The sequence below is a fragment of the Ornithorhynchus anatinus genome, chromosome X2 (assembly GCF_004115215.2).
Source record: "Ornithorhynchus anatinus isolate Pmale09 chromosome X2, mOrnAna1.pri.v4, whole genome shotgun sequence".
Lineage (NCBI taxonomy): Eukaryota > Metazoa > Chordata > Mammalia > Monotremata > Ornithorhynchidae > Ornithorhynchus > Ornithorhynchus anatinus.
The window spans coordinates 25,509,564-25,533,306 of NC_041750.1; the positions used below are offsets into that span (position 1 = coordinate 25,509,564).

Sequence of the window (23,743 nt, forward strand, 5' to 3'; positions counted from 1 at the left end):
TACACTAAGGGCTTGGGAGGCTACGATAAAACCGAGTCTACGGCAAATGGGACCTGACCTTGTTTTGGAAAGAGTCTGGTCTCTCAAACTCGGCTGTGATCTCGGATGAGTCCCTTTCCTGTGCCTCCGTTTCCTCGTCTGTAAAATGGGCATTAAAAATACCTTTCCTCCCTCCTCCTCAGCCCGTGGGACCGGGCCCGTGTCTGACCTGGTTGTCTCCACCTCAGCGCTTCACACCGTGCTTGACCCCGAGAAGGCCCTTAACAAATACCACTCTTCCCCAGAACGATCACGTGGAACACCGAGCCGGTAAAAAGCCCGGAGGGGGGATTTTCTTGGCTTGCAGAATCACTGGGATCCGCCAGAAGGAAAATTCCTAGAAGGGGGAAGCCACGTTCCGGCAAGAGGAAAACCTGTGTCGGAGGCAGCCGGCCTGAGCCCAAGCCGCTCTTCCGGATGCCAAGCTGAGGATAGACGGGCCTCGTCAGGAGGTGGTCGATTCCTTAACTCCCACAACGGACAAAAGTGTGGAGGGAAACACCCGTGACCACAGAACTGTGCGATAACCAAGTCGAAGGAAGTACAGAAGAAGCGTGGCCTAGCGGGGAGGCCACAGTAGTTATTCTCTGCACACAGTAGGAATTCATTCATTGCTACTGGTTAAAAAAAGAAATTAACCCTGGGCAACTTAGACCAGCTTCTGCTGTAGACGACACGTCAATGAAACGTACATCAGAAATGGACATCGCCCCGGGCCCGATTATAAGCCGGTATCGAGGAGCAGGGCCCACTTAAAACAGGCACCGACTTCAGCCCTACTTGCCACCAAATGCAACGGAGACACGAGGTACAAGTATCAATGGCTCGACTGATCATCATCACCCTCATAATTGTGGTATTCAGGAAGCGCTTACTAGGTGCTGGGCACTGTACTAAGCGCTGAGGTAGAGACATGATAAGTTGGACACAGCTCTGCCACACGAGGCTCACAATCTTCACTCCCATTTTACAGTTGCAGGAGACGAGGCCCAGACCGGCCCGGGGTCACACAGCCGTCAAGTGGCTGGCGCTGGGATTAGAAGCCAGGTCCTTCTGACTCCCAGACCCGTGCTCTATCCTCTAGGCCACGCTGCTACTCTAGTTCATTAATTATGGAAATCGCACCCGCTTCTGTGACACATTTTCCCTGCCTGATATCACAGGGAGCAAGCTAAAGCAGAGAGTAATTCCTCCCTGAATGGCTTTCAACTGCTACCTGCTAACTTCTGAGGACGTTGTGCCACTTGTCCTATGCCTTGATAGGACTCCAGGGGTCTGAGTAGAAGCCCCTCGGGGACGGGGAACTCGTCTTGGGTTTCTGCCGTACCTTCTGAGCGCTTAGTACAGTGCGTGGCCTTTCACACGCGACGACTACTAGAATGTGTAGCTGGGGAAGAGAAGGCAGAGGGCTAAACTCGTGGAAGGCAAGAAATCTGTTATGTTGTCCTAGTGTACTCTCCCAAGTGGTCAGTACATTTCTCTGCGCACAGTTAACGCTCAATAAATACAACTGACTGCAAGAGTAGGTCGGGAAACAAGAGACGCTGGGGGCATCCGATTGCTCCGTGTTGCTTCCCCCCGAACTCATCTCTGAGGATCGCTCACTTGGGTCTTTTTTTCCGGCAGTTGCAAGAAAAGAGACCAAAGTTTGGGAAGGCCGCCTCTTCGATTCTCCCCCAAGCTGAGGCCCAGTCCAGAGCAAAGCCCTGGACGGTAACTTCACTTCCCAGGACCACCTCCTTAGTGAGGTTACATTTTTGTTCTGATGGTATTGTTAAGCGCTTACTATTTTTGTTTGTTTTATGGTATTTGTTACGCGCTGATTAAGTGCCAGGCACCGCGATATTTGCTGAGATAGATTCAGGCTTGTCCCTTGTCCGTTTTCTCTCCAAGACCAAGTCCATGTTCCCCAAGGACCCAAAAATTGTGGATCCTGCCTTCGGTGTCTTTATCTTTCATTCCCGAGAACTCTCTTCTGCCGCTGCTTCTCCTTTATATCACTGAGAGGCGCAGAACAGAGCCCAGCTAGTCCTTAGATAAGCTGCCCAGGGAATTTTAAGAGGGGACCTCAAGAATAAGATAATCTCAGATGTCCTGTGATCCATTTTGACCTCACTACCTATCCTTGGCTTTAACGCCATAAAAAGTACCTTTGGGCGCAAAACTTTGCCTGTTCCTTTTCCTGGAAACCAAGAGAAAGATTGAAAATCTTCCAGAACCTAATCACTTCAACCTAGAGGTTCCTGTTTTCACTAGAGAAGCAGTGTGGTCTACTAGAAAGATTCCCAGCCTGGGAATCGGAGACTTTGGGTTCTAATCCCGGCTCTGCCACTTTCCTGTTGCGTGACCCTGGGCTAGTTACTTAACTCCTCTGTACCTCAGTATCCTCATCTGTAAAATGGGAATTAAATGCCCGTTCTCCCTCTCCCCCTGCTTGGAACGTGAGCTCCACGAGGGACAGGGATTATGCCCAACCTGGATGGCCTTGCATCTACCCAGCGCCTATTACAATGCTTGTCCTATGGTTAGCACTTAATATTTCACGATGGTTAATGTGAAGATTTCATTTACAATACTCTAAATTTCTTTGCAAACGCGGTTGCCAGACTACTTCAGAGACCCTCCTGCTTCCGAAACAAGTGCCTCAAATAATGAGAGCATTTCCTCTAGACCGTACCACTGATGTATTGCACTCTCCCAAGCGCTTAGTACTGTGCTCTGTACACAGTAAAGCGCTCAGTAAATACCCCTGACTGATGAGTATCCTCTCTTGCTCAGGGAAACTCACACAGCGTCTATAATCAAATAAAAAGTAAGGAACTGAAACCCCCAAATTCTGAACAAATAACGCAACTAATCAAACCAACAGCCCAGCAAGTAAAGTGCTCTATCTAATTTTGAAAAGCCCTGTGGCTTCAAAGGGAAAGAAAGGGAAACGGGAATGGATTCTGAAAACCATAATGCATTTGCCGTCTCGATCCCTGCCGAGACATTAATCCTGGAACACCCTAGTGCAGTGGTGAGGGTTGAGATCAGATGCAATTCTCTAGAACCTCAGTTAATAATAATGTTGGTATTTGTTAAGCGCTTACTATGTGCAAAGCACTGTTCTAAGCGCTGGGGTAGACACAGGGAAATCAGGTTGTCCCACGTGGGGCTCACAGTCTTCATCCCCATTTTACAGATGAGGGAACTGAGGCACAGAGAAGTGACGTGACTTGCCCACAGTCACACAGCTGACTAGTGGCAGAGTTGGGATTCGAACTCATGACCTCTGACTCCAAAGCCCGTGCTCTTTCCACTGAGCCACGCTGCTTCTCAGTTCCTTGTGGGGAGGGAATGTGTCTGTCTTTTGCTATTGGGCACTCTCTCGGGGCTCAGCACAGTGCTCTGCACACAATAAACACTCAATAAATACGACTGAATGAATGCAACCAGAGACACGGGCTTCATCAAGGAATCAGCTCTGTTCCTCGGACTCTGGATAAAAGCACCTTGACAAATAAGGGGAGAAATGTTGTCCAGAGGAATGTGAGGGGGGAAAAAAAGAAATCGGTCTTTCCAAGAGATGCTTACCACCAGAAGGCTTTAATCAATCAGTCAAGCAGTGCTACTCATGGGCAGGAAACATCTCTGCCAGTTCTGTTACATGGTACTCGCCACTGCGCTTAATACTGTGCTCTACGCACAGTGAGCGCTCAATAAATACGACTGATTGCCGGACTGCTATATATTGAGTGATTAAGAAGCAGCGTGGCTTAGTGGAAAGAATCTGGGCTTGGGAATCAGAGGTCGTGGGTTCTAATCCCGGCTCCGCCACCTGTCAGCTGTGTGACTTTGGGCAAGTCACTTCACCTCTCTGTGCTTCGGTGATCTCATCTGGAAAATGGGGACTGAGACTGTGAGCCCCACCTGGGACAACCTGATTACCCTGAATCTCCCCCAGCGCTTAGAACATAATAATAATAATAATAATGTTGGTATCTGTTAAGCGCTTACTATGTGCCGAGCACTGTTCTAAGCGCTGGGGTAGACATAGGGGAATCAGGTTGTCCCACGTGGGGCTCACAGTCTTAATCCCCATTTTACAGATGAGGGAACTGAGGCACAGAGAAGTGAAGTGACTCGCCCACAGTCACACAGCCGACAAGTGGCAGAGCTGGGATTCGAACTCATGAGCCCTGACTCCAAAGCCCATGCTCTTTCCACTGAGCCACGCTGCTTCTCCGCAGTGCTCGGCACACAGCACTTTAACAAAGACCATCGTTATTATTATCAAGTGCTTAGTAAAGTGCTCTGACACACTAAGCACTCAATAAATACGATTGAGTGAATGAATACCGTGCTTCCAAACTGTCCACAGCTCTCCTTTCTCTCCACATTCAGAATACTCAATTCTGCCTGAAGGTAAGGCTCTGTCACGTTACACAGTAACTTCCTGGGGTTTCTTGGTAAGTGTGAAAAACCACACAGGTGCCACCCAGAAGCCGCAGGAAGAAAGACACGAGGGACCGCAGAACTGAGCCTAGACTCGGTCCTCGTTTCCCCCGCTGGCCTCCCCTCTACTTGGATCTGTACCCCTTAAACGCCTACTATCCATCCCCACCCCCAAACCCACCACACTTATGTCCACATCCTTGCATTCTGCCATATCTCCTTTCCACATTTTATATTAATGCCCGTCTCCCCCTCTGGACGGTAAGCTTCTTGTGGGTAGGGATGGCATCTACCGACTCTATTTGCACTGTATTCTCCTAAACGCTCAATAAATACCACTGATCGAGCTCACCGCCACCATAACACACGTGACGTAACTTGCTTTTTGTTAATGAATGCAAACGCTTGAATTTACTCAAAGGTTGCCAATGGGAGGGGGGTGAAAAGCAACCATTCTGAACCTCAAGATATTTTTCTTAAAGAAACTTATCTATCACTTGTGTGCTCAAGGAGGGAAGCGTCTTGGAAACCTAAGACCACTTAACCAAATAGTCTCCAGTCTGGCTTCGGAGTGATACCACAAGATTCAGGTGCAGATAAAAGAACTGGAGTGAGCCCCATGTGGGACAGGGACCGTGTCCAACCCGATGATCTTGTATCTACCCCGGTGCTTAGAACAGCGCTTGGCACATAAACAAGCACCATTACAAAGAGAGAAAAAAAAAAGAGGGTGTTCTTAAACATTCTGTCTGGAGGGAGGAAACAGGTCCCACTTTGCGGTTAGAATCCCCCCTCGCGAACGCAATTCCTCACACTTTCAGAGTTTAGAAAAACAAGCCTCCGAACACCACATAATTACAGACCAGGAAGGATGTCTTCCCTCTGCCAACAGGCATGAGAGTTTACTCCATCCCGACTTCTCTTTATCAACCAACTTTGTCCAAGTAAATCCACCAAGGGTCAGGTCACAGGTACCCCACGCACTCACGGTCGAACCCCTTCTTATCCCTTTCTCCCGACGGGGAATTTTTATCCCCTTCTATTTTTACAGTCTGGTGCGTTGGTATTTTGGCGGAGGTCCAACAGCTTTCTTTTCAGGAGCTTCCCGGCTAAAATGCCAGATTCCCGACCGGATTTGGCTCATTCTCTCCACACCGCTTCACGGGCCGGGCCCATCATTAACAAGGCAACGGAGAGTTACCACTTTTCGAATGCAAATATGTTGCAATCTGGTAAACCCCGACCCTCTCTTAAACAACTTCTCCGGTGACTAGGGCTCGGAGAACGACTTTGTTGCCACACAAATCAAAACTGGCACATGCTCTTAACTCCGTGTGGGCTAAAAGAAATAAATAAATAAACTGAATCATCCGATAAGCACCAGCCAGGCTCCAAAAGGCATCAGCCTCCAAGCTCGTTGGGGGCAGGGAACCCGTCTATTACCACTGCTGTCTTGAACTCTCCCAAGCGCTTGGTACAGTGCTCTGCACACAGTAAGCGCTCAATAAATACCCCTAATCTCCCATCCTAAACACACCTCTATACATCCAACAACCTTCCCGAGGCTCCCAGCTGATGCTTCTGCCCAAAGCATCGGTCTGAGCCTGGGTATCCAATCTCGGTACAGATTCCCCTCTAGACTGTCGGCTAGCTGGGGTCAGGGAACATGTCAACCGACTCCGCTCTACTGCACTCTCCCAAGTGCTTAGTACAGTGCTCTGCAAACAGCAAGCACTCAATAAATAGGACTAACTGATGAGGACTCTCTCAAGTGCTTAATACAGTGCTCTGGACCCAGCAAACCCTCAATAAATATGATTGAGGGGGACTCCCCCAAAGTGCTTCGTACAAGTGCTCTGCACACAGCAAGTGGTCCGCAAATATGATTAATTGAGGGGGACTCCCCCAAGTGCTTAGTACAGTGCTCTGTCCCCAGCAAGTGCTCAATACGATTAACCAAGGGGGACTCTCCCAAGTGATTAGAGCAAGTGCTCAATAAATACGATTGAGGGGGACTCTTCCAAATGCTTAGTACAGTGCTCTGCACCCGGCAAGTGCTCAATACGATTAACCAAGGGGGACTCCCCCAAGTGCTTAGTACAGTGCTCCGCACCTAGCAAACACTCAATAAATACGACTGAGGACTCTCCCAAGTGCTTAGGACAGTGCTCCGCACCCAGCAAGCGCTCAATTAAAATACGATTGAGGAGTCTCCCAAGTGCTTAGGACAGTACTCTGCACCCAACAAGCGCTCAATAAATGCGATTGAGGACTCTCCCAAGTGCTTAGGACAGTACTCTGCACCCAACAAGCGCTCAATAAATACGATTGAGGACTCTCCCAAGTGCTTAGGACAGTACTCTGCACCCAACGAGCGCTCCATAAATACGATTGGGGGGGACTCCCCCCAAGTGCCCAGCACAGCGCTCTGCACACTGCAAATGGTCCATCAATACGATCACTTGGAGGGCCTCCCCCAAACGCTCAGTACAGTGCTCTGCCCCCAGCAACGCTTTAATACTTTTAATTGGCGGGGCTTCGCCCGAGTGTTTGGTACAGTGCTCCGCACAGAGGGAAGGATGGATGGGAGAGGGGGATGCAAAGGCTGCCGGAGACGTTGGCCTGGCAGTGTCCTGGCACCAGAGTTGGGCCCAAAGTTGAAGCCTGTCCTTTAACAAAAGGAGCCGGCCGGGTCCTTGTCCCTGTCCCCGGGGTCTGGGGGACAAAACCCCCGCAGACACGCACTGGTGGGGGTCTTGGGGGGCGGCACTTGCTGCTGACCGCTGCGGCCTTACCTTTCTCCTTGTTTGGTGTTGGCGGCGGGGGGCGGGTGGAGGATGGTCTGGTTGCCTTCCATCTCCACCACGCACTTGGTGTTCAGTTCCAGCTCTGGAGGGAAGCAGAAAAGAGGACCTCGAAATCTATATTTGCAGAGAAAGGAAGGAAGGGTTGCATGCATCCCCCGGGGTCGGTCCCCGCTTACCCCGTCTGTTCATGGGCCGGACTCGGACGGCAACTTTCACCTTGGTATCCGACATGTTTCCAGGGAAGGGGGGCAGGGCAGGCTCACGCTTTGCCCCGCTGCATGGAACGCTGCAGGCGCTGCACCGAACGCTGCAGCCGCTGCCGCGGCGGGGGAGGGGGAAGGGGAGGCGGGAGGGCCGCCGCGTCCATCCCCGCTCGGGGAAGCCCCGGGAGCGGCCCGGGCAGGGCGAGGGAGGGACGGGGAGGGACCGGGGGGCGGAGCCGGCACCGCTCTACCCGCCGAGGCCTAGCGCGCCCTGCCCGCCATCTTCCGAACGAAGCCGAGCCCGAAGTTGCGCTCGGAGCCCGAAGCCGAGCCCGAAGAGAGTTCGGAGCCCGAAGCCGCGCCCGAAGTTGAGCTCGGAGCCCGAAGCCGAGCCCGAAGAGAGTTCGGAGCCCGAAGCCGCGCCCGAAGTTGAGCTCGGAGCCCGAAGCCGAGCCCGAAGTTGAGCTCGGAGCCCGAAGCCGAGCCCGAAGTTGAGCTCGGAAGCCCGAAGCCGAGCCCGAAGTTGAGCTCGGAGCCCGAAGCCGAGCCCGAAGTTGAGCTCGGAGCCCGAAGCCGCGCCCGAAGTTGAGCTCGGAGCCCGAAGCCGAGCCCGAAGTTGAGCTCGGAAGCCCGAAGCCGCGCCCGAAGTTGAGCTCGGAGCCCGAAGCCGCGCCCGAAGTTGAGCTCGGAAGCCCGAAGCCGCGCCCGAAGTTGAGCTCGGAGCCCGAAGCCGAGCCCGAAGTTGAGCTCGGAAGCCCGAAGCCGCGCCCGAAGTTGAGCTCGGAAGCCCGAAGCCGCGCCCGAAGTTGAGCTCGGAGCCCGAAGCCGCGCCCGAAGTTGAGCTCGGAGCCCGAAGCCGCGCCCGAAGTTGAGCTCGGAAGCCCGAAGCCGCGCCCGAAGTTGAGCTCGGAAGCCCGAAGCTGAGCCCGAAGAGAGTTCGGAGCCCGAAGCCGAGCCCGACGTCATTGCTCGGAGCTTGAAGCTGAGCCCGAAGAGAGTTCGGAGCCCGAAGCCGAGCCCGAAGTCCCAGTTCGGAGCTCGAAGCCAAGCCCCAAGTCTCAGCTCGGAGCCCGAATAATAATAACAATCATAATTATGTTATTTGTTAAGCGCTTACTAAGTGCCAAGCACTCTTCTAAGTGCTGGGTATCTGTCATGTGCCAAGCACTCTTCTAAGCGCTGGGGTAGATACAGGGTCATCAGCTTGTCCCACGTAGGGCTGACAGTCTCCATCCCCATTTTACAGAGGAGGTAACTGAGGGCACAGAGAAGTCAAGTGACTTGCCCAAAGTCACACAGCTGGCAACTGGCGGAGCTGGGATTAGAACCCATGACCTCTGACTCCCAAGCCCGGGCTCTTTCCACTAAGCCTTACTACTACTATGACCGTGAAGCTATTTCTGGAAATCATAGAAAAAGCCATCACTCGTAGCTGTTTCTTGGTGTAGTCGTATCGCCACTCATTAAATGTCTACTAAGTGTGAAGCTCAGTGTTAAGGGCTGGGATAAATACAAAGCAAAAGCTCCGACTCCATCAGGCTTCCGGTCTAAATGGGAGGAAACAGGCCGGCAGTACGATAGCAGAAATAAAGCCACCATCATCACAAAACCAACTGTAAAACAAAGGATGTAAATCCAAGAGATTAAACAGAAGTCTTGTTGTGTTGTCTGTCTACCCCCTTCTAGACTGTGAGCCCATTGTTGGGTAGGGATTGTCTCCATTTGTTGCCGAATTGTACCTTCCAAGTGCTCAGTCCAGTGCTCTGCACACAGTCAGCGCTCAATAAATACGATTGAATAAACGAACGGATGAATGAACTCTTGGAGGGAAGAGTCCTTGAGCATCCTACCTTGCTGGAACGATTCTCTAGACTATAAACTACTTGTGGGTAGGGAACATATCTAACAAATCCCAATTATATATATGTATGCACCAAATCTGTTATACAGTACCTTCCCAAGTGGATAGTCCAGTCTGTCTACAGTAAGCGCTCAGTAAATACGATTGATTGAGTGAGAAGAGGTGAAGGAAGAAGTAGGAAGGAGCTAAGACCAAGACCACAGTGAAATCCATGGTGCTGTCAGGTCTCTGACGACTATGGATGCCGTTCTTTTGGGGGGAGGGTCCCCATTTTTGATCCTCTTCTCTTCTCCCCCACCTCCTATCCTCCAGGGAAACTCTAGTGAGTTCCCCAGGAACCGTTTCCCTCCTGCAAAGTTTTCAGCAGAAAGGAAAATAAGAATATTCTGTTTTCCCCCCCTGGGGGAAATGTTTTCAGGCGAGCAAAGAGGAATTCAACTCTCCATATGGAACAGTTGCTGAAGGAAGCTATTTTTTTCTGCTTCGTGGGGTGGGTTTCGTCTCCCCTGTGGGAGAACGGCAGATTGGATCTCTGTTCCTTGAGCAGATGCTACCCGGATCCCGGCGTCAGGCTGGAGCAGAGATGCCAGCTCCGGGGGCGTGATGGAGAGATCTGGGCCTTGATGCCACCCACAGCTGTTTGAGCTGGACACACCGGTGGTGGCTGGTTTCGTGTGAAGAATCATTTTTGCTTTCAGCTCTTTGTTTCGTTCACCGCCCCCATCCTGCCTCTGGCCTCTTCATATCGAGAAGCAGCGTGGTTTAGTGGAAAGACCACAGGCCTGGGAGTCCCAGGACGTGGATTCTAATCCCGGCTCCTCCACTGGTCTGCTGTGAGACGCGGGGCAAGTCGCTTAACCTCTCTGTGCTTCAGTTTCCTCATCTGCAAAATGGAGATTAAGACCGTGAGCCTCACCTGGGACCGGGACCGCATCCAACCTGATTAGCTGGTCTCTACACCAGCGCTTAGTACAGGGCCTGGCACAGAGTAAGCGCTTAACAAAAACCATTGAAAAAGAGGTAACTTCAACTAGGTTAACCAAGGGGATGTGGTAAGTTGGAGGTGTTATAGCCACGGAGGTAGGCCATCCTGTAGAATGTAAGCTTCTTCTGGAAAGGGAATATGTTTATCAACTCTGTAACACTGTATTCTCCCAAATGCTTGTACAGTGCTGTGCACACAGTTAAGCTCTCGCTATGTATGAATGATTGATTCCGATTGATCGGACTCTCCCGGCTTTCTGGCACTGTGCCCTTTCTGGGCAGAGGGCTACACTCAGCACTTGGGGAGATAATGCAAGGATGAGGCGTAATCCCTGCCCTCCGAGAGAGCTGTCAATCTGTTGGAAAAGATAAGGAGACATGGATTGAGAGCCACTCAACTTCCATTCACTGTATTTCACCCAGGGGTTTTTGCCGTTTAGAAGCATCAAGCCCCTGCCTCTGAAAAAAAAAAAAATGAAAGGGAGGAAAATGAAAATTTAACTTTCCCTGTCAAGGCACTACACTGTTGACTTTGTCTAGGGTGTCGCAGGCACAGTCCTAATGCAATCCTGGAAGGAACTACCCTCTTATTCAGCTAAAAGATCACCATCCCTACTCCCCAGCTCTTTGAAGAAGGTCCCTGACCTCAAGAAATTCACCTTTGACCCCCTCCTGGTTTTCATCTTTGGGGATTCAGACCCTTCAGCTCAAACATTTACTTTTTTTTTATGGTATGTGTTAAGCACTTACTCTGTGCCGGGCGCTGTACTAAGCACTAGGGTAGATACAAGCTAACCAGGTCAGACACAGTCCACATCCCACATGGGCTCCCAGTCTTAATCCCCTTTTTACAGATGAGATAACTGAGGACCAGAGAAGCGAAGTGACTTGCCCAGAGTCACACAGCAGACAAGCGGCGGGGCCGGGATTACTCGCCGTGGGCAAGGAATGTCTGTTCTATTGTTAGATTTTGTACAGTGCTCTGCATTCAGGAAGTGCTCAGTAAATACAATTGATTGACTAACATATTGATTAGATCCTAGGTCCTTCCGACTCTCTCTCCAGAACCCCAGTGGGTTCCCCCAGTTAGGGTCTGACTTCCTCGTGGGGAGAGAACATATCTCGGGCTTCTTTTGTACTTTCCCAAGTGTTTAGTACAGTGCACTGCACTCGGTAGGTGCTCAAGAACCACCAAGACCGGTACTAAGAGCTGGGTTGGAGCTGGGAAGTGTTAATTGCCTAAATGCCCTTAAATCGTTCAAGGATGAGCTGTTTGCCTCACTCAGCCCCAGCTGAGTAATTGAGGCTGGCATGGAGGGTGTACAAAGGCGTTGACATTTTTTAACGGTGATTTTTGCAGGCGAGTCTTGTCCTCTGGGCTAGATTGGTCATGATTCTGTTCGGTCAGAGCCTGCTTGAGCCTGGGGCAGGGATTCCAGAGCCGGCAATGTCAGTGGGAAGCAGCGTGGCCTAGTGGAAAGCCCCGACTCACCCACTTAATTAATCAATCAGTGGTATTTACTGAGGACTTACTCTGCGCAGAGCACTGTAATTAAGCGCCAGGGTGGATATAAGCAAATCGCGTCGGACACAGACCCTGTCCCACATGGGGCTCACAATCTTCACCCCCATTTTACAAGTGAGGGAACCGAGGCCCGGAGAAATGAAGTGACTTGTCCAAGGTCACACAGCCCTCCTCACTGACATTATCAATCAATCAATCCATCAACCGATGGTGTTTATTGAGCACTTACCATGTGCAGAGAAGTGTACTAAGCCCTTGGGAGAGTTCAATACACTGTCATAAGGATTGAGTGGTATGTGAAGCCAACTGAACAGGGCAGTGGAAGAGAAGCAGCCTGGACTAGTGGATAGAGCACGGACCTGGGGGTCAGAAGGATGTGGGTTCCGATCCCGGCTCTGCCACTTGCCTGCTGTGTGACTGCGGGCAAGTCGCTTAACTCAGTTATCTTGTCTGTAAAATGGGGATTAGGACTTAACTTTAACCTCGTCAAGGAAACAGAAGCTGCATGATCGCTCTAAGATCTCTGCCAGGAGATTTCTTCCCCCGCCCTAAGAAACGTGGCTATCAGAAATCGAAAAGACCTCAAATATTAATGACTCTGTCCTGCTCAACGCTGGAGAAACAATTACTGTAATTGGAGAGTTTCTTCATGCTCAAAAGTGACCATGTCAGCTTCTCTTCAAGGTCACATGATGGCCTAATATTATGGAATACTCCTGTAACACCTTACATGGTGTGGACGTGTTTATTCATGTTTCCACCACACGTAGTTAGAGTGTGCTGACTTAATATTTGAGGGCTCATCGATCCACTGAGGATTACAGAATATGCCCGTGATGCAAACAAAATTCATCATATTTATTAGTGCTTTTCTCTCTAAAATCCAAGGGTTTCTCCTTGGGAAGCCATTCATCTTCCCACTATCCCAATGGAGTGAAGGATGAAGTAACAGGATGCCAATATTATGATGGCACTGCTGATACAGAAACAGCATGTTGGGTGCCCATTAATAATAATGTTGGTATTTTAGCGCTCACTACATGCAGAGCACTGTTCTAAGTGCTGGGGTAGATACAGGGCAATCAGGTTGCCCCACCTGAGGCTCACAGTTATTCCCCATTTTATAGATGAGGTAACTGAGGCACAGAGAAGTTAAGTGACTTGCCCAAGGTCACACAGCTGACAAGCGGCAGAGCCGGGATTAGAACCCATGACCTCTGACTCCCAAGCCCGTGCTCTTTCCACTGAGCCACGCTGTATTGGCAAGAGCACGGGCCTAGGAGTCAGAGGACCTGGGTTTTAATCCCAGTTCTGCCTCTTACCTGCTGAGTGACCTCGGACAAGTTGTTGAACTTCTCTGAGCCCCAGTTTTCTCATCTGTACAATGGGGATTCAATCCCCATTCTCCCTCCCGCTTAGACAGGAACCATGTAGGGCAGGGTCTCTGTCCATCCTGATTATCTTCGCTCAATCCCAGTGAGTAATAATGGTTGGCATAGTGTGAATACTTAATGAATATTGCAATTATTATTATTAATAATAATTCCTTCTGTCTGGCTGGCTGGCTGTCTCTTTTCCTCTCTCTCCACATCTCTCTGTGGGATTTCCAACCCTTCCACTAGTTGCCGACAATTATTGCTCCCGTCCGTCAACTTTCAGACAAGCTGTTTTAAATCTTCTGTTCGTCACTCCCTGGAGCCCTCGGGATGGGGAACTGCTACTCGTCTCCGGCCTCCGCCGCAGCCTCCAAATTAGAATGGAGAGGAGCGGGTGGAGTGCCAGAGACAGCCTACCCATCCAAATCCCAGACCTCGGATTCTCCCACCCCACTGGGAGAAGGCACTGCCTAGACACTGCTCTCCCTTCCTTGGAGTTCTTCCAGCGGGAGGATTTTTCTTCCTAGACAACTGGCTTGGGACCAAAAATGTGTTTCTAGAGAATCTGTTTTGGATGGTTGCCCAAGCCCCCTGTCTCCAGGACCAGAATGCAAAAGGGGGTCTGAGCCCCTTCCTCTCTCCCTCCCCACCCCCTGAGGTACTTTCTTGTTTTTCTATTTAAGTGCTTACTATGTGCTGGGCACTGTACTGAGCGCTGGGGTGGATGCAAGCTTATCAGTCCCCGTCCCACACGGGCTCACTGATTTAATCTCTATTTTACAGATGAGCTAAGTGAGGTATAGAGAAGTGGTGACTCGCCTAAGGCGGCTCCAGCTCTGTCACCCAGAACCCTAGAAAGAGGGTGGTATGAAAATCAGTGGGTATATTTGAATCCCAGGTTAAATAGGTAATCAATCGATCAATGAGCACTTACTATGTATAGAGAGCACTGTACTACATGCTTAGGAGCAGATGATATTACAGAGCTGGTAAACACAATCCTTGCCCACAGTGAGCTTACAGTTTAAGTGTTTAACAAATGCCATTAAAAAAACAAGTGGAGGGGACAGGAAGGGGAGGAGAAGAGAGATTTAAGCCTCCTATTATACAGCTGGATTGATGTTGTCCTGAGAGACATCATTGCTCGAAACTGGGGAAAATAATAAATAAAATAAAAGATAGAGCCATAGAGACGCTACTTCAGCACTCCCTCTGAACCATCGAAATGTGCTTATTAGGTGAACACTGAACTGTTTTTTCTTGAGAACCCAGATGAAGGAAATGATTTAGCCATGAGACACCCTTACTGAGAGGTGCCATTTTGTGTTTGAAAACAAGTGAGATTAGTAATCTGACTGAGGCAAATTCGGGACTTGAATTTTAACCAGTAGAGCTCTCTCCTCCTCCCCACTAATAATATACGTTGAATTAATGACTTTCGTTTAACAAAGAGAAGTAGGTTTCCCTCCCCTGGCATTCAAGCCCCGGGTTTAAGGCAACTTTTTTGTTCGTGCTTGGACAAAACTCTTGGCAGGATGAGTGGACTTCAGTAAGTCTCTTTTCCCTTCAATGTTTCCCTCTGTCCCCCACCCTGGATATCGTCATGCTGTTCTGTAAAAGTCGGGGAAATGGGCTTGACAATCCCAAAGCACCAATACCAATAGGGAAGCAGCGTGGCCTAATGGGTAGAGCACGGGTCTGGGAATCAGAGGACCTGGATTCTAATCCCAGCTTTGGCACTTGTCCGCTGTGTGACCTTGGGCAAGTGACATCACTACTCTGGGCCTCAGTTACCTCATCTGTAATATGGGGATGAAGTCTGTGAGCCCCACATGGGAAAGGGACTGTATCCAACCCGAATACCTTGCATCTACCCCAGCCCAGAGTTCACACAGTAAGAGTTTAACAAATACCATAAAAAAAAATTGCTGCCTGCATCCTGGCACTTGGGTGGAACTGTGGGCATCATCATTACCAATTTCTCCCACTCCTACTGACCCACATCCCTCCATTCCTGTGGCCTTTCTTTTCATCCCGAGCTGGCTGAGGCCTGGTTAAAGCACGTCTCCAAAAAAATCAAAGAATTGATTCGCTACTGAGGGAAGTTCTCTGGAGGGAAGGCAGAGTCCCGACAGGAAGGAAACACGAGGAGCCGGGATTGAAAAGAAAACCCATCCGACAACTTGCACGCCATTGGTTTTCTCCTCTATCCCGGGATTAAATGTCCATATCTAATCAACTGCATAAAAAAACCCCTTAATAACCAAACTGGAAAATGGAAGTATGAGCCCTAAGCTTTATAGCGGCCATAAAATTCAGAGCTTCACAACATACCTCCAACCTGGAGGCTTCCAGATAGCTTCCAGTGTGGCTTCCCATCTTGGACTTCAAAGGAACTCCTGGGTGTGGATTGAGGCTTTTAAACGGAAAGAGTAATCGAATCCCTTCCTGTCCCAGATCTAATCAAAGGTCATATTTAGCGAGTCTCCACCTAACGTTAATATTGATTCCTATGGGAACAACTTGTAGGCCTTGCCTGGGGTTGAGGCCCATTTCTGGAATGATTTTCCCACTCCTCATTCTGAAGCTTGGGCCTCTGCTCCTTGCTGTCCTCCAATCCGGTTTTCAAATTATCTGTTAGATGTTTATTACAAACGTTGCTGCTTTACTAGATAAAAGGAGAGCAAACAGTACATATCAGGAAGCCCTCCCGGCCAATCAATGGTATTTTTTGAGCGCTACCTCTCTGAGGAACACTGAACTAAGCACTTGGTAGAGCATATTACAACGGAATTAGTAGACGTGGTCTCTGCCCACAGCAAATTTACAATCTAGAGGATGCTTACTATATAGAGCAACAGTCTCCAATGACCCAGGTTCAAAGTCTCTTCGAAAGTTATTTCCAAGTCCCCTGCTCGACTGAAAACTCCCGTTATCTTGGAAATAGACCCAGGCCCCTGTGAAGGCCTGGCATTTATCGAGCACTTTACTTTGTGCGGAGCGCTGTGCCGAGGGCTGAGGAGAATACAATATGACAGTGTTGGTAGACATCTTCACTTCCCACAAGGAGCTTTCGGTCTAGTGGCGGAGACAGACGTTAAAATAAATTTCGGGTAGGGGACACGGCAGAATATAAGGAGATGGAGAGCGCTTAGAAGAGCGTTTGACACCGAGTAAGTGCTAAGCAAATACCACGGCCCAGAGCGCAGTGATGAACCCAAAGAACTTGTGTTGGCAGAACTGGGAGGGAGAAATGAACTCAAACAGAGGTTTAGCAATCTCGTGGGTCGGCTGAGGTCGACAGATTGGCTGTTGACATCCGAACACTGCTGGGGTTGTCGATTAATGTATTTTTCCAGATCTAGGGAGGAGCAAGGGGCTAAACTTTTTTAGTTTAGGGCCAGTAACTTGTGGCAAGGAGAGAGAGGGTCTAAAGCTTTATTTAACCTATTCCCTTCCCTAGTAAAATTATCTGGAGGCGTTAGATGTTCACAAAACACATCGGATTTTTTTCTGAAATTTCCTCTCTTTCTGTCTCCTTTCCTCTCTCCCCAGCACATTTATTCCCGGTAAAATTCCTTCCCAATCAAGGCCACTCAGGGCAAGCAGTGTGGGCCCAGGTCCAGAAGTCAGAAGGACCTGTGTTCTAATCCCAGCCCCACCACCTGTCTGCTGTGTGAACTTGGACAAGTCACTTCACTTCTCCGGGCCTCAGTTACCTCTTCTGGAAAATGGGGATTAGGGTAGTCGCTGGAGTTATTCTTGTTCACTAAAACCAGGTGGCTAGGAGACAATCAGACAGGCCTGAAAACAAAACAGCTCAGAGGGAATGGGTTGGATGAGAGGGGCTAATGCGAGGCCTAGACCACTGGGCTTCCACATCTACCAGGTCTTACCTCACCTACCGATGTGTTTTGTGAACATCTAACGCCTCCAGATAATTTTACTAGGGAAGGGAATAGGTTAAATAAAGCTTTAGACCCTCTCTCTCCTTGCCACAAGTGACTGGCCCTAAACTAAAAAAGTTTAGCTCCTTGCTCCTCCCTAGATCTGGAAAAATACATTAATCCACAACCCCACGTCATCTACTAGGCCCCATCCCATCCACCAGGCCTCTCCTCGTTCTACGAGGCCCTTCTTCATCTACTTGACCCTACCTTACCTACCAGGCTTTACCTCATTCTATCAGGCCTCACTGCCTTTTATCTCAGATGTTTCCTTAGCATCCAAACTCATGTCTGAGGACCACAGTTTCCTTCCCACCAGGAAATACAGAGACAGCCCGCCAAGTGACTTTGGTCCTTGTAAAAAAAGAGAGAAAGAGGAGAGTTTACTGAGAACATGACTTGCTCAGAATCAAAGCCAAATGGTGTTTTGCAGGATCTGGATAGGTTGCTGTTCCTTGTTTATTTAGAGAAGAACTTGTTTAAACAAATTCTCAGGGGTTTGTCTTTGCCAAGTTCGCTTCCCAGTGGTGTAGGGCGTTTGTTACAAGAGCTTGTTGGAGGCGGAGAGGGTGGAGTAGAGGGCAGGGAAATTGTACAAAGGATCTGAAGCAGACGATACTAGGGGAATTCACTGCTCTTAGAGAAATCGGTCTTTACTCGTATGAGGCGGGGAGGAGGAGGAGGAGTTTGGATGACAGGTAGTTTGGGAAAAATTATTTTTTATCACAACTGGGTCCATATGACTCAAATTGGCAATTTTCCAGTTAGTGTGAACCGAGGAGCGAGTCAAACTAGATCGCTTAAGTCCAAAACTTCACATCGGGGTCTGAATGATCCAATTCAATCAATCGGTAAAACAATCCATCGATCAATCACATTTACTGAGCACCTGCCGTGTGCCGAGCACTGTACTGAGCATTTGGGAAATACGATAGAGTTATCAGACATGGTCTTTGCCCCCGAGGACCTTTTAGTGCAGAACACTGTACTAATCATCCAGTGGTATTCATTAAGTGTTTTCTGGGTGCAGCACTGTACGAAACAATTGGGGGAGTACGACAGTTACTAGACACGGTCCCTGCCCTCAAGGAGTTTACAATCTATCGGTGGTGTTAATCTTGACCACGTCAACTGGGTAATTAGAAAACCTTGGCAGAACACAAATTTAGACGTACATTACAGATACAGTGAACATAGTAAGCGCTCAATAAATGCAACTGACTGATTTGGTAGACATGTTCCCTGCCCATAAGGAGCTTACACTAATTCCCCTTTCGTTGGTTGGAGTACGACACTGGGAAAGCTGCGGCAATTTGAACCACAGATGGGATCCTTTCTTGCCTCTCTAGATTTTTTTTATCCCCAACCTGGACCTTTTTACGAGGAGAAACCACCCCTCCACATCCTTTAAATCACCGTCTTCAAATCCACCCCTCTATGTACTTATCCTGTCTTCCCGATTCCAAACAACCTAGTAGACAGGTATCACTGAATTTTGTCGTGATCATGAATGAAAATAATACTAATCCTTTGTCAACCAAGAATCTACCCAAGAAACAAGATTTAAGGGTGGAGTAATGAAGAACAAAGTTGCATCAAGAAATCTGTAATGCTTTTGAAATATCCTTATGGTTGCACAGCACAGTGCTTAGTGGATTGTGGGTCAGTCAATCGTATTCATTGAACACTTACTGGGTGCAGAGCACTGTACTAAGCACTTGGGAGAGTACAACATAACAATAGAAAACTGATATATTCCTTGCCCACACTGAGCTCACAGTCTAAAGGGGAAGACAGCCATTAATATAATGATATACGAATATAATATAGTTGACCGACAGCAAACAGCAACGTTCCCACTCTTCTTTGTATTCAGCTCGCTGTGGGCACGGATCACATCTAGCGACCCTGTTATATTGTACTTTCCCAAGTGGTCAATAAATACACAGTAAACGCTCAATAAATACCATCGATTGATTGACTGATCGATTCAGGTGGCATTCTCTGAAACATCCGATCGAACGTTTCAAATACAGGCTAGTCTTTTCCTAAATAAATTGTACATTTACTTCAATCAATGTCATTCAGGGCTACTTCTTGAATAAAGAGAAGTTGCTGGAAATTCAAGAGGTAAAGAAGTCAGATGGTGGGCAATTCCTGCCTCTCTTTTTGGCTGGCAAGTATCTGGATTCCTACTGGGTTGTCTCCGTTTGGAGCCTGGCTCATTAATTACTCCTTAAAGTTTAATAGACCAGGCCCCTTTGGAGGTCTGTATATCATCGGTGCCATAAGCCACAAGTGAAAATGTCCCAGGCTTCCTCCCGATGGCTTTTCTCCTGCCTCGTTTCTAACGAATCGTGAACTTGAAGGTAGGGCTTCACGGAAATCTCCACGGACCCGGCTGCTCTTTTTCTTCTGTTCATCTTCACTAGAAATATCAGATTGCTGCTGACGGAAAAGTGTTCTCACGAGCTCATGCTTAAAAGATGGGCTGGCAACGGCTTTGGGCTTGGCCTGATCTAGAAGAGACCAGGTTCAAATGCCAAAATTCCACCCCAAGGAGGGTGTCCTTATCTTCATGTCCATTTGTCCTCCTCGAGGGGGGCTTTCCCAGGCTGGGGCTAGATGTACGCTCCTTGAAGGCGGGGATATCTTCTCTTAAACTTTCCTAAGGTCTTAGTAAGGTGCTGTATACACAGTAAATAATAATAATAATGTTGGTATTTGTTAAGCGCTTACTATGTGCAGAGCACTGTTCTAAGCGCTGGGGTAAACACAGGGGAATCAGGTTGTCCCACGCGGGGCTCACAGTCTTAATCCCCATTTTACAGATGAGGGAACTGAGGCACAGAGAAGTTAAGTGACTTGCCCACAGTCACACAGCTAACAAGTAGCAGAGCTGGGATTCGAACTCATGAGCCCTGACTCCAAAGCCCATGCTCTTTCCACTGCGCCACGCTGCTTCTCCGACTGAAAGCACCTCGGGAGCAGGGATTGTATTCTCTTTGTACTCTCCCAAGCACTTGGGACAGGACTTTACACCCAGTAGGTGCTCAATAAATAATAATAATAATACTTGTTAAGCGCTTACTAGGTGCCAAGCACTGTTTTAAGCGTGGGGGTAGATACAAGGTATTCACGGTTGGACACAGTTCCTGTCCCACATTGGGCTCACCTTCTTAGTCTCCATTTTTTACAGATGAGGTAACTGAGGCACAGAGGGGTGAAGTGACTTGCCTGAAGTCACACAACAGACCTGAGGCAGAGCTGGGATTAGAACCCAGGTCCTTCTGAGTACTGGGCCTGTGCTCTATCCACCACTAAGCCACACTGCTTATCTAATAAATACCATCAATTGATTGATTGAGGCTCTGATTGGAATCCAAGGGTATTTTTCTTGATTAAACCAGGCGGCACTTAATCATAAAATCTCCACCCCCTGCCACCATCGGCCCGTCTCATTCTTCTCTCACTCCCTCCGTCTCTTCAGACAATGATAACCTTCGCCGTTTTCATACCGAAAACAAATCAAATGTCCTCTTAAAGGCATTTTCAGATGCGCAGAAAGGAATGAACAATCAGTGGCATTTACTGAGCACTTACTGTGCCTGCCGGACACTGTACTGAGCACTTGGGAGAGTCCAATACTATAACAGACACATTCCCTGCCCACAATGAGCTTACAGTCGAGAGGACGAGCTTACAGTCTAGAGGAGACCGCGGGAGCCCTTGCTGAGCATGGAATACAGAACATCGGCTGATGGTGTGTCTGCCCCATTTCTTAGGAGGGGGCTTACCGCCTAGTAAGCACCGAACAAATGTCACAGTTACTGTTATTACTCTCACTGTTTCCCAGAGTGGAAAACCGTTGGGACCAAATGCCAAGTCCAGCCGATGTGCGAGCAATGATTTATCTAAAGGAAATGGACATCGGCAACCCCACCATTTGATATTCACCCCGACCCCGAACCCACAGTGCTTATGTACATATCTTCAAATCCTATATCATAAATTATGATTATGCCATCCGAATAATACTAACTGCGTAATAATAATTACTTGCCTGCTGTGTGTCATTTAACTTCTCTGTGAAATGGCGATTAAAACTGTGAGCCCCATGTGGGACATGGACTGGGTCCAACCTGATTACCTTCTACCTACCCCAGTGCTTAGTACAGCCTGGCACATAGTAAGCATTTAACAAATGCCTTTTTTTAAAAAAAAAAAACCAACAACAGGGATTTCACAGATCATAATAACAGTAATAATAATTGTGTTATTTGTTAAGCACTTACTCTGTGCCAAACACTGTAATAAGGGCGGGGGTAGATACAAGCTCATCAGGGCAGACACAGTCCCTGACCCACATGGGGCTCACAGCTTAAAAGGGAAGATCAAGGATTGACTTCTCATTTTACAGCGGAGGAAACTGAGGCACAGGGAGGTTAAGTAACTTGTCCAATAACACACAGCGGGCAAGTGACAGAGCCGGGATTGGAACCCAGGTCTACTGGCTCCCAGACACACACTCTACCCACTAGGCCAAATGGCCTCTTACCGGCAGTTACCGACTAAAACAGTGGCAGGGGTTTGGGTTGGGGATCGGGGAAGGGGTGTGTTTTTTGAGGGGGGTGTCTCTCTCTTTCTCTCTCTCTTCTTTCCTGGTTTCCTTTTTTGGATGCCCAGTGAAGGAGAGGTAAAATGAGAGCACATTCAGAGTGGAACAAATTACCCCAAGACTCCCCTTGGTGAAAAGAGACACCAATTGATTTCAGCCCAAAAGTATTCGAGCTAGGAATGTCTGAGACCCTATCACATTCCTCTGGCCCGAGGAGACCCTCCCTCATCGAGCGGTGTGATCTTTCCCCCGTAGAGGACCACCCACCCCTCGGTCTGCAGAGGCACCTGCCTCTTCCCCGTACAGCAGAGACGACGGAAAGTTCAAGGAAGGCCGCTCTCAGGAGGGGGAACTGACAAGAGAAGTAGAGTGGCCTAACGGAAAAAAACGCAGTCCTGGGAGTCGGGGGATCCGAGTTCCGATCCTCACTCCGCCACTTGCCTGCCGTGTGATCTTGGAAAAGCCACTTAATGTGTCGGTGCCTCAGTTACCTCATCTGTAAAATCGGCATTAAGACTGCGGGCCCCGTGGGAGACACGGACTGAGTCCAACCTGATTAACTTGACCCTACCCCAGCCACTAATACGGTGTCTGGCACATAGTAAGCACCTAATAAATACCAATTTAAAAAAACAAAACCGGCGGGAACCACAAAGCAAGATAACAACCAACCGGGCTTGGGTTTCAGAGTGTCCTTTAGCCAGAACCCGTTGGTTGTCGACCCCAATTCCTAGGACTCCCTGCTGCGGTGGAGGTTTCCAAAATACGATGCGTCCCACCGATGGATCCGCTCCCTTGGGTGAGCATGGGAGAGTTGGGTGCTTGCCAGGCTCTTCCCAGCGCGGGTGGTTTGTCAGTGAAGCCCCACTAGAAGGGAAAATCTCGAGACGTCCCGCCTGGGGACCTCATTAATCACCCCCAAGCCTGTTTTCTATGGGATCCTTAACCCTCGGAGCGAAAAACAAGATTAATGGGGTGTTGAGAGTGGCATCTCATGCCCATGAACCCCGAGCCCTTGTCAATGGCAGGACGGTGATGAACAGGGGGAAGCCTCTGAAGTAGGTTGTTCGTTGGGGGCTGGGGGCCAAAGGGAGATATTCGTTAGGTGGCCTAGTGGATAGAGCACGGGCCTGGGAGTCAGAAGGACCCGGGTTCTTTACCCGGCTCCGCCTCTTATCTGTTGTGGCAATTAACTTCACTTCTGCGGGCCTCTCTTCCCTCATCTGAGAAATGAGGATTCAATACCTGTCCTCCTTCCTACTTAGACTTTGAGCCCCATGTGGGACCTGATTATCATGCATCTATCTCAGCGCTTAGTACAGTGCTTGACGATAGAAAGAGCTTAACGCCACTAAGATCATTATTACTATTATCATCAGGATAACAGGATGGTAACACTAACACCCAGGGAACGGCCCGAGCAACCAGTAGCGAGAAACAAGCTAGAAGTCGGCGTTTACAAATTACTGAAGATCACACGGTTCGAGAGACAGCATCGCCACAAGCTATCGTTGGACGTCGGCAGTCCCCGCCAGGCCCAGGGTCATCCGAACCAGTCCGCTGAACCTCCACACTATTCATCAGAGTGGAAGCTCTCTGTGGGCAGGGAACCCAGCTCTTGTCACACAGAGAAGCAGTGTGGTTTAGTGGAAAGAGCAGGATTGGGAATCAGAGGTCGTCTCCGATCCCAGGTCTGCCACTTCTCGGCTGTGTGACTTTGGGCAAGTCACTTAACTTCTCTGTGCCTCAGTTCCCCTATCTGTAAAGTGGGGATTAAGACTGTGAGCCCCACCTGGGACAACCCGATATCCTTGTATTTCCCCCAGCGCTTAGAACAATAAGCGTCTAACAAACACCATCATCATCATCATTATTATTATTATTAAACGGCAGAGCCGGGATTAGAACCTGTGCCCTTCTGACACAGGCCCGGTCTCTATCCACTA

The 23,743-nt window shown here is 49.1% G+C and overlaps 1 protein-coding gene across 6 annotated transcripts in view; it reads right to left on the reverse strand.

Moving 5' to 3' along the window:
- Positions 1 to 10,067, reverse strand: part of KIF13A (kinesin family member 13A) — a 108,043-nt gene extending 97,976 nt beyond the window's left edge. For 3 of the 6 annotated variants that reach the window (XM_029053553.2, XM_029053552.2, XM_007666437.4), the window contains exons 1-2: positions 7,460 to 7,862; positions 7,272 to 7,365 (exon numbers count right to left, since the gene is read on the reverse strand). In XM_029053553.2, the coding sequence (XP_028909386.1) occupies positions 7,272 to 7,365; positions 7,460 to 7,514 (149 nt within the window). In that variant the 5' untranslated portion in view covers positions 7,515 to 7,862. Of the gene's footprint in view, positions 1 to 7,271; positions 7,366 to 7,459; positions 7,864 to 9,439 lie in introns of those variants that run through there. The other 3 variants (XM_029053549.2, XM_039910588.1, XM_039910590.1) reach the window with 3 other exon arrangements.
- Positions 10,068 to 23,743: the final 13,676 nt, after the last annotated feature.